The sequence below is a fragment of the Acanthisitta chloris genome, unplaced genomic scaffold (assembly GCF_000695815.1).
Source record: "Acanthisitta chloris isolate BGI_N310 unplaced genomic scaffold, ASM69581v1 Scaffold28387, whole genome shotgun sequence".
In the NCBI taxonomy this organism is placed as follows: Eukaryota; Metazoa; Chordata; class Aves; order Passeriformes; family Acanthisittidae; genus Acanthisitta; species Acanthisitta chloris.
The window spans coordinates 446-11,852 of NW_008682457.1; the positions used below are offsets into that span (position 1 = coordinate 446).

General features: G+C 41.1%; 1 protein-coding gene across 1 annotated transcript; it reads left to right on the forward strand.

The window, feature by feature from the left end:
• Nucleotides 1–1,406: 1,406 nt before the first annotated feature.
• Nucleotides 1,407–11,261, forward strand: LOC103805879 (golgin subfamily A member 3-like; the record flags this gene model as incomplete). The annotated part of the gene is made up of 9 exons (XM_009078542.1): nucleotides 1,407–1,536; nucleotides 3,952–4,110; nucleotides 5,116–5,228; nucleotides 5,694–6,385; nucleotides 7,598–7,709; nucleotides 8,569–8,875; nucleotides 9,465–9,667; nucleotides 10,497–10,634; nucleotides 11,100–11,261. Coding segments are annotated over exons 1-9 (2,016 nt in total), but the record flags the coding sequence as incomplete, so codon positions are not given.
• Between the last annotated feature and the right edge of the window lie 146 nt (nucleotides 11,262–11,407).

Here is an 11,407-nt window from a genome sequence, read left to right on the forward strand (position 1 = left end):
TTATTATACTGAACATCTTTAAAAATCAGTAAGGAATCCCAGTGAGGGTGTTCATCTTTCGGTTTGCTGGAGGTTTCTCTGTTAGAAATGTGCTCTGGGTTTCAGGCTCCTTCACAGCTCACCTACATAAGGGTCACCTATATAACTCTGTCTTCCTGTGTGCCCTGAGCTGTTTGCAGCTCCAGTAACGTTTTGGAGATGTTGGTGCTGTTGTTGTTGGGTGACCAGGGTAGTGTGGGACAGGAGCAGTTACACAAGTGCTCTCTGGAGATACAAAAGGAATGTGGCTTAAAATGTTTGTGTTCATGTAAAACTGCAATCAAAATATTCCTGATTTGACATTGTCCCCACAACCCCCTCCTTCCTTTTTTAACTGGGGATTTTTTGTTTATTTAGTTAATTAGAACCATAACATTTTCTAATCTGAATTCAGCTGTCAGTAACTATTGGAACAAAATTTAAATACTTCAAGTCACTGTACACAACAGTTTCTGTCAGATTGTTTTAGTTGGCTGGATCTTTACCCAAAGGTTAGATCTGAATGTCTGGAGAATAATTTGCAAATTCTATAAACTGTGTTTGGAAATCCTTTTGACTCGTCACAGGAGAAGGCAGTGTTGAACTGCAGCCCAGGCCTTGTTCTGACTGCCAGTGCATGCTGCAATTAGTAGTTCAGGTTCTGTGCAGTGATACATACTTGTTGTCCTGCAGACAAGTAAACAGTAATGATGTAATTTAATTTAAAATAAATCTGAATTCCATACTGCGGTGTAACTAAAGTTATTGAAACTTATATGGTAGTAGGTTCTTGAAATTAAATACATGGTATGAAAGTCCAGACTGTAATTTACAGAGCAAAATGCCATGTTCAGTCCTGGCTCTCTTCTTAAAGCTGAGGCCAGAGAGGCATTTCCATTAAAAGGAACAGTGATCTTAAATCAGCTGTCCTACTAAATACTATCTTGTTGCATTGTTACACTGTATATCAGTACTACTAAAAAAAAACAAATCATAAAAAAAGCTGTTGAACAGATCACTTCTTATCCACAAAAGCTGGATACTAGGTTGTTTAATTGTCTCTGTTATTACCCCCTGTTGAGTTGGAGAGCAATTGGTGGGCACTTCGTAACTAGTATTTTCAAAGCTCTAGTAAGTGTTTGTAAATCGCTACATTTTGTTTCTAGAGAATGCAGCTCCTTGGTGATTCCGACTTTGGCTGTGAGCTGTTCTCATGATCTGGAGTTAGTAGCTGTCTGTGCACACCAGCAGCTGTGAAGCTCAGAACTCTGCTCCTGTGGAACATCTCAACGCTGTTGTTGCCGATGGAGAGAAACAGGACTTAGTAGTTCACTTGGTGGTAAATTATTCAGAACAAAAACTTTCCAGGGATCTGGATTGTTTTTACCATGGACTCCTCGTGTGTCCAACAAGATATTCACTTGGAGAACAGAAGCAGTAATGGGGCTCCTGGCTGCTCTGAAGAACTTCTGGATTGTGAAGCCAAGTCACAGCCCGTTAATACAGATGAAATTAACAGTAAGTGATTTCATATGCACCAGATCATTTTGTAGTCTTACCTAGGCTTTTATACAGTCATATGTTTTATTATTCAGTTGATGCAGAGGGACCTTTTTCCTTGATCAGGAATTTCTTGCACAGCAGTTTTAAGCAAGTTGAGTGAAGGCTGTAGCTCTGTGTGAGGAAGACTGTTTTTTGCTGTAGGACTTGTTCCTTTGAAATCAAAACAAAACTATTAACTTGAGTACTCTTGGCTGTCAGTTGAGTATTTATTTTTCAGCGTGTTATCTGTCTTCTGATAGCGTTTCCAAGAGTACACACCAGAAACTCTCCAGAACTAATAGTTCTGAAATGTCTGTTACAGGGAGTAAGCTCATGACTGGAATACTTTATTCTGGCAAAAGAAATTTTCCTAATAAATTAAATTGCTTAGGCAAAATACCAAAATGTACTTAAAAAGTCTCCCTCAACTTCCCTTTAGGGAAGAGAGGTGCATGTGCTCTCCAAATTATCTCAAAATAGCTTAGATGTAGACAAGCTCTATAATAAAACAATCATGCAGCTGTTTACAAGAAACTTTAGAGACCACTGATCTGAGTAGATTATAGAATCAAATGAGTTGGGAGGAGGCTCTGTGGGTTGTCAAGTCTAACCTCATGCGCAGAGCAGACCTAGTTCTGGAGCAGGATCAGGTTGCTAAGGGCCTTCTGTTGAATTCTGAAAATCTCTTCAGGGGGAGGTTCCACAGCCTCTCTACCCATTCCAGTATTTAACTTCTTTCATTGTGAAAGTATTTTCCGTGTGTTGAACTGAAATCTCCATGTTTCCCTGGCAGGTATACAAGGGCATGGAGGTAGGTGGGTGGAGGGTGTGTGTGTGTTGCCACTGCGTAGATACACAGAAGTACAGAGGTTCCTTATGTCAGAGGAGGTGACGTGATGAAGTTGTTAGCCTTCTTGTACCACAGGTTTGTCATCTTGGCACAGTCAAGAGAGTGGAGGCCTGAGATGTTCTTTGCATTTCTTACACTGCCTGTTAGCAGACTGGCAGAGAGTAGTTACATGATGATTCATTCATCTTTTATGAAACTGGAGATCACATGTTGCTGTGTTCTCATGTTGGATCATTGAATTGTGGCTTACAATTAGGTAGTGTGTCTTTCTGCTGTTTTCAGTCTAATTGCATCTCCTTGCTCATTGTTCTAAAAAGACTGCAGCTGTATCGATACTGCTGCAATTAAATTATTTTAGCTCAAGGAGTGTTTAGATTCTGAGTGTCTCATGGCCTTGGAAAGTTGCCAGGAAACCATTCCTTCAGAATTTTGCTCCAGCATCTCTTTTGTATGTGTAAACCACTCCCAGTTGTGAAGAAAAAGATGTAAATAAAGTACAGATCTGATGCAGTAATAGCTGCGGTTTCTGAAAGACAAACAATATTTCTGAACATGTGAGCTGTTGTCTTATTTTTTGCTTCTTGTGGGTATTCTTAGCACTGATATCTATTCTAGATTTGGATTTGACAATCTTTTAGTTTTAAAATGTCAGTCATTGAAAAGACAGTCCTGTGCTCTGTCCTCCTTTACATCCCTGTTGCATCCACCCCTTCCACTGTGCTTGCAAGTGCTTTTGTGACCACATGATGAACTAAATCAGTGAACTGGTACAGTGGCCTGAAAATGTTGTCTCTGTGACAAATAAGATATCCAAAAGTGCTTTAATTCTAATCTAAGAGAGTTGATGGGTTTTGGCAACCTAAGACAGAAAGCTTTTTATTTTTACCCACGTTCAGTCTCCTCAGTCAGTTTCCTCTGACTTGGTTCGCTGTACAAACATCTGTGCTGGTTTAAGGTTCTTGAATTGCCTTTTAGTTGGTAGATTTACTATTTTGATATGTATGAGCTTTGCTACTGTACTTTTGATGAAGATGTCCCATTTGAAAAAAATTTAAACACAGTTTAAAATTAAGAAACTGCTTGGCCCAGGCTGGAAGTCTGGATGGTGGATGCTTTCTCCCCAGTGCCCTGCAGCATACCAAATAGCTGAATCATTCAGCCCAGGCCTGCAGTTGCGAGTCTTATTTGTAGGAGGTTGCCACTCAGTGTGGCTCAGCTTATGTTCCTTACACTTGGTGTTTCATGCTTCTACACCTAACAAGATTTAAAAACTCTATGTGAAGTTGTGAAGGTATTTTATATGATCACTTTTGAGGTCCTGCTTGAAGCAAACATAGTAAAGCAAATGAAAGGTACTTGTTCTGCTCTTCTGAAATGAAGGATCAAAAGTCCTTTATAAAATTCCTCTTGCCAGTTGCTGTCAGTAGCAATTTCCATGTTCTTACAGTCTACAGGCAATAGTGCTAGCATTGTATTTGGGTGGAGGTGTGAAGATAAATGGGGTGGCTTAAAATGTAGCTCAGTAAAACTTTCTTTTTCAGCTACCAGTAATAACATCAAGGAAGTGCGAAATGAAGAGGGAAGCCTGGAGATAAACAGCAAAGTTGAAGCCTGCCAGAATGGGCCAGAGTCACTCTTCCCCGACTCTCCTGTATCTTTTGACCCCACCAGCAGTGAGCAGGGTGAAGAGTCATCCCCAGGTGTGACTGGTTTCCATGACAGCCTAAGGAAGTCTCAGGGAACTAGTGCTGAGGGCATAGTTCTTAGAAAAGAAGCTTTGCAGTCTCTCAAACTAAGTCTTCCCATGCAAGAAACTGAATTGTGTAAGCATCTGTTTATGATGGTGCCCCTGCTTTCTCTTGCTGCGTAAAGCTTTTTACTCTGAACCTGGCTCTGGACTCTTGTAACATCATTTGAGCTTGAACTAAACCTCATTTTTGCAGTAAGCTTTTATTTAGAACTACAGTTCATTTTCTTTCAGTAAACCACTCTCTGCTGCACCTAAGGCATGTGCCTTACTGTTTCAAAAATGGCTCTTACACTGGAGGGGAATTCATGCTTTCTGGGGCTGAAGCTTTTCTAACCTTCCTGATTATTAGGAGTAACAGGTGACATTAAAAAAACCCAAACAACCAGAACAGCAGAACCAGGTGATTTTAAAGCTAAGTAATAAAGGAGGGAAGAGAAGAGTAATGAAGGGGAGAGAAGGGGAAGCCTTTATATTAAAGTCTGGTGCTCTGGAATTTTCTGAAATAGTGTTTTTAAAAAGGTTTACTGCAGGAAAGATTTAATGTGAGTTAACAAAAGGTAAGAAAATGTATCTAGAGAACATCTTTCTTGTAGGGAATGGGTGGACTGTGTAGGTCTTGCTTAGCTTTATAATTTTAGTACTGTTAGAAATGCAGAACAGGTGAGATTGAATGACAGCAGTGGGTTTTCTTTGGCTGTATAATCTCTTGTCATATATATGTGAAGGAACTACAACATTTGCAAACTGAGCAGCAGAAGTCCAGAGGTTTTATCAATGCTTACACAAGGATATATGTGAAGGAGGTAGTTTGAGGTGCATGTCAGTGGTCTTTCCTTTCGTTTCTTGCTTAAGCATGAAGCATGTTGCTGATTGGAGAAGGGGCTTTTTCCTTTTGCATCACATTTTCCTGTGCTGGAGTTTTCTGTTTGACTGTAAAGATTCCTTTCACTCACAGGCTCAGTAGAGTCTTCACTCCCACTGGAAAAAGAAGAGCAAATCAGACTTCAGGCAAGAAGACGTCTAGAGGAACAGCTCAAACAATACAGAGTGAAGAGACATCAAGAAAGAGTGAGTACCACCCAGCAGATCTTCTAGATTCAGTGTTTTGTTGAGAAGCTTGAAAGCTTTACCATTTCTGTGCTCTGACTTAAAACACTCAGTGGTTTTCTCACATGTAAGAAAGCATATTTTTCTCAGGGGACAGGCAAAATTTGAGTCTGTTCCCTCATCAGTAATGTACCATTTCATGCTACTTAAAATAGAGGGGGGGAAAAAAAACGAACACAAAACTTGAGTGATCTAAATGTTCAATTTTGCCTGTGTTTTCCAGTTAGATTTTAAAGTCTACCTTGAACATATTCAACATGCATATACTGAACCTTGGTAGGGTTGATTGATGATGTAATTTAGGAAAGGATATGTATATTAAATAGCAGTGTAAAACTTTACAACTTGAGTTACAGTAACACAAACCTTGATGCTATTTCAAAGTTAACATTCTGGAATTTATCAGTGACTCTTTGCTTCTTTTAGTCGAGTCAGTCTACATCCAAAACCCGTCCCTCCAGCACCCTAGATCCTGAGCTGATGTTAAATCCAGAAATCTTGCCAAGGGCTAGCACTGTAGCCATGACAAAAGAATACTCCTTTTTGCGGACCAGTGTCCCCAGGGGGCCAAAACTGGGTAGTTTGGGACTCCCAGCATCCTCAAAGGAGAGAAGAAGTTCAAAATCTAAGCCCAGTAAGATCCGGTCCTTGGCTGACTACAGAACTGAAGATTCAGACACTAGAAACACTACTGGGAATGTTGTGGCTGCTGATTTATCTGGTGGGACTGTGACCCAAAGCAGAAGTGGTCCAACATCGGTTGTTTCGGAGATTAGTCTACCCTCTGACACGGATGATCGACTAGAGAATTCCTCCTTGGCAGGAGACAGCATTTCAGAGATTGATGGGAGTGAAGTGGGAATGAGGCTGGATGGAAATGAGAGTGACAGCTCTACCTACAGCAGTGTGTCAGGAAAAGGTCTGTATAACAGTTTACAGAACACAGAAGGCAAACAGGATATTCCATATACAATAAATGGCCAGAAGATACATCCTGAAGCAATGGGGCAATTTCCTTCCATCAGTGAGGTGCTGCAGGCTGCGGCAGTGGAGCATCAAGCCCAAGGGCAAGAAGCTAATGGGGAAGTACGGAGTAGGAGAGACAGTATTTCTAGCAGGTAAGAATGATCACAGTGAGGCCACTGTTAGGCATACTTGCCTGGAGTAGGCAGGCTATTACCTTCTGCTGACTTTGGATCCAATTTTAACTGACAATGTGATCAAATCTGTTGTTAACTTACAGATTCTTTTAGAGAATCTGAAAGGTCACTTTACTTGAGTACCTATTTACAAAGTGTGTCTTTAGAGAAAGATACTTTTGCCACTGACTGTGTAAAATGTACTGCTAGCAGTGGTTTCTCTCTGGATTGCCTTGTGAAGCAGGACTGTTCGCTGAGTCACTGATGAGTCTGTGAAGTCTGAAAGGGTAGACTGGATTGCCTCAGTGATATTATCGTCCTTTTCCTGATCTATGCACGTACCTTCCAGACCCCACGGTTAAGAAATGCCAAGAGTCTTGTCCTAGATACTCTTATCCTCTTCAGCTCTTTTAGAAGGAGATTTAGTCTCCTAAGCTTCTGTGTATACGATAGGTATTAAATTTTGATTCAGAAAGCAAGTGCATGACTGGTGAAACCCTTACAATGCAGTTGTGGTTTTTTTCAGTTGTCTGCAGATGCATGTTTTGCACATCCTAATTTTGAAATTACTTTTTTTGCTCCCCGGGTCAGAATAAAGTGTAATGCCCAGAGATGTTAAGGTGTACAATCAGTTGTTGACGATTATTTCAGCTTAGATTTACTTCTTACACTAATGAGAGAAGATCTTTCTCTAGATGCCTTGGGTGTGCAGCAGGGAATGAGCACAAGGAATCCCTTATACCAAATACGTGTTCTGCCTTCTTTTGCAGGAGCTGTTGATGTTTCTCAGGCACATTAAAGCAGACAGTTGCGTGCGATAATTGTGGAGGTTTTTTGCTCCCATTATGTCCAGTTGTCTGCTTAAAAATGGGATATGCAGATCCAGACTCTAATGAAGTCAACCCCTGCACTGCTGTGAAATAACAAATACATGATGCCACACTAGATTCTAGTTGCTGCAAATACAGGAAACTAAAGTATAAAACCTTAGCATTAATAGAATTTCTTTCTCTCTTTGTAACGAATGTCATTACATTGTGTTCTGGATTTAGCATAAAGCCAGAAAAATGTCCTGCAGTCTAGGTCACACATGGAGTCTGAGTACTTATTAATTGCAGTTTCACTTTTCTTCAGCTCGGTGAGTGTTGTATTCTAACCCTGTAACTGTGTATGTGCTGTCTCTGTCCCCAGTGTTTCTATGGAAAGCTCTATCGCAGGAACTCATGATGAAATGTTGCAGGTTTTGAAGGAGAAGATGAGACTTGAAGGCCAACTAGAAGCACTTTCACTAGAAGCTAATCAGGTAGAACATGAATTTGAAATTCTGTGTTTAGCAAATCACATTAATATTTTAACTGATTTTCAAGAGCATCCTGCTCATTAGTTGTAGACTTGTGTTTTGTAAAAACACTGTTGAATGTTGAATGTACTTTACAAGGATGCTTTGGTGGGCTGCCCCTGGCTGGATGCCAGGTGTCCAGCAAAGCTGCTCTGTCCTCAGCTAGACAGAGGAGAGAAAAAATACAAACTCATGGGTTTAGATAAGGACAGAGAGATCACTCACCAGTTACCATCACAGACAAAACAGACTTGATTTGGGGAAATTAGTTTAATTTATTACCAGTCAAATCAGAGTAGGGTAATGAGAAATAAAAACTAATCTTAAAAGCGGCTTCCCCCAGCACCGCTCCCTTCTTCCCGGGCTCAACTTCATTCCCAAATTCTCTACCTTCTCCCCACTCAGCAGTGCAGGGGAATGGGGAATGGGGATTGCTGTCAGTTCATCACATGTCTCTGCTGCTCCCTCCATCTCATGAAGGAATCCTCGCTCTTCCCCTGCTCCTTTCTGGGTCCCTCCCATGGGTCATCCCCTGTGAACTTCTCCAGCATGAGTCCTTCCCAAGGCTGCAGTTCTTCAGGAGCTGCTCCATTGTGGGTCCGTTCCACAGTGTGCAGTCCTTCAGGAACAGGCTGCTCCAGCATGGGTTCCTGGTGATATCACAAGTCCTGCCAGAAACCCTGCTCTAGTGTGGGCTCCTCTCCCCACAGGACCACAGGCCCTCCTAGGAGGAGAGAGCCATTTTGCTGGGCTTCTTTTTTAGTCAGCCATTAATGTATTTTCACTTAAGACCTCTGTATTTTGATCTTCTGGACACATTCAGGCTCTCAAAGAGAAGACTGAGCTACAAGCCCAACTTGCAGCTTTGAACATGAAGCTTCAGGCACAGATGGAACACAGCCAAAGCAGCCAGCAGAAGCAGGAATCTCTGAGCTCAGAAGTGGCCACATTAAAGCAGTCTTGCTGGGATCTGGAACGAGCAATGGCTGACCTGCAAAATACCTTGGAAGCAAAGAATGCTAGTTTGGCTTCTTCAAATAATGATTTGCAGTTAGCAGAGGAGCAATACCAAAGACTCTTGCGGAAGGTTGAAGATATGCAAAAAAATGTTCTCACCAGAGACAGCACAGGTGGGATGGTGTAAATGTCAGTCTTTGAAATTTGTTATTCCACAAAGCATTTTATTTCAACATAATTCTGAAGTCCAGGAGGAAGAAGACATTTTAATTTGTGTTTAATTGATGTCATAGTAATAAAATGGTCTGACTTGTAGGATAATTGTTGGGGTTTTGTGTCACAGAAGTGTCAGTTTGCAAGCTGCCACTGCCAGCTCAGGGAGGGAGGCATAAATATTTACTCCAGTAACTGTTTGACAGTGGCTGTTTGTTCAGAAAATTGTGCACATAGTGATTTGTAGTGATGACTCTATATGTCAGGACACCTACTTCCTGGTGTTTAATTAGCTCATATTTTCTGCCTCTAAGGAACTATGAAAGCTTACAGAAGTGATTAATTTAGTTTAATTTCATTCTGATTAAGCCCTGATACTTTGGATTCTAGCACTTTTGCAGGAAAAGCCAATCTTTATGTAATTAGGCATATTTGCTTTTGTTCAAAAAGAAAGTTAGAAAAGGCTATGAATATGGCAATAATCCTTGAAAATGTGTGCTTAAAAATAGCAGACTGGAGTGCACTAGTCCAAGTTGTTTCTTTTTCTAGTTCATGATCTGCGACAGCAGTTGGCTTCCTTGCAGAACCAGCTCCAGAAGGTGCAGTTGGAGAGGACCACACTGACCAATAAGCTAAAGGCATCTGAAACAGAGATCACATCTCTCCAAAATGTGCGGCAGTGGTACCAGCAGCAGCTCGTGCTGGCGCAGGAGGCTCGGGTCAGGCTGCAGAGTGAGATGGCCAACATACAGGTATTGTGGTTTACTTGCATATGAAGGAACTGAGAATCTATTTTTTTCTAATGTTAATATATCCAGAGGACAACTTAATGGCCTGCAATAGACTGCCTGCACCAGTGGGCAAGGAAAGAGCTACAGATGTCATCTAAGTAGGCTTCTGTAAGGCCTTTGATATGGTCTCCCACAACATGGTTCTCTCTGAATTGGAGAGATGGATTCGATGGGTGGATTGTTTAGTAGATAAGAATTGGTTAGAAAGTCACATCCAGAGGGTGGTTGTCAACAGCTCAGTGTCCCAATGGACATTGGTGACAAGTAGTGTCCCTCAAGGTCTGTACTGGGACCAGTGCTATTTAATGTCTTCATCAATGACATAGATGAGGATACTGAGTGCATCCTCAACAAGGTTGTTGATTACACCAAGCCGAGTGGTGTGGTTGACAGACCTCAAGGACAGGATGCCATTAAGAGGGACCTGGACAAGCTTGAGAAGTTGGCCCATGAGACCCTCATGAGGTTCAACAAAACCAAGGACAAAGTGCTGCACCTGGGTTGGGGCAACCCCCAGTATCAGTACAAAGATGGGGATTAACAGTCTCACTTGTGTTCTTCAGGTGGTGAGCAGGGGAAAAGTAGTATTTTATATTTCATCCTGAGGTGTTAGCTCATGTTAATGGTGAGGCATAAATGTAACCAAAGCACTAAAGTGCCGTTAAAGTAGTAGCTAAGATAAAGTACACGCAGACTCAATTTTTATTTTTTTTTATAAAACCCTTAAACTCATTAGCCAAATTTTGACTGTCAATATTGATCTGTGATTTTTTTTTTCCACTTTCTTTAGGCTGGGCAAATGACTCAAGCAGGTATGCTGGAACATCTCAAACTAGAGAATGTGGCACTGTCTCAGCAGCTGACTGAAACCCAGCACAGATCCATCAAGGAAAAGGAGCGTATTGCAGCACAGCTACAGAATATTGAGGTATGGTTGTAGATGGTTTTTGTGAATTTTGTTCTGCCTGGGTTGTGCATTTATTTTTGGCAAACTTAAGGCTATTCTGGTAAAGTAACATGGAATTCTTATGAATTGGTTTAAATGCTGCATTATAAAAACAGTAAATATTTCAAAGTAAATAGATTTGCATGGCATTATGAGCAGGAAGAGGGAGCCAGGCCATGTGTTTCCCATTCAAAGGCAATACTTGAAGTTTCAGCCCTTGTTTAATTGAATTTTAAAGGCCAATGTAAATGTTCCCCTTTGCCTATTCATGAACTTCTTCAAGAGAAAACTGAATTGAAAGTCACTCTAAATCACTAAAGTGCTTTGTAAGGATGTGAAATTGCTTTTAATTTTTTTAATTTACTTTTTTCTCTTCCTATTTTTCTTTCTCCACTCCTGCCCCTCCACTGAAACTCCAGAAGTTGATTCCTTGCTTTTTCTGTGCAGGCTGACATGTTAGATCAAGAAGCTGCCTTCATGCAGATCCAGGAAGCTAAAACCATGGTGGAAGAAGACTTGCAGAGAAAACTAGAGGAGTTTGAGGATGAGAAAGAGCAGCTTCAGAAAATGGCTGATTCTGCTGTAACATTGGAGCAAGAATTGGAACAGGTACTGTTGTTATTCAACTTGCCAAGGGTTTCAAGGGAAATACTTGTTTGGCTGAAAAGGCCAAATAGATACTGAGCTCTTAACTTTCTTTCATTTCAAAACCTGAAAGATTGCTGCAATCAGTGTTGGGCCCAGTGCTCTTTAAT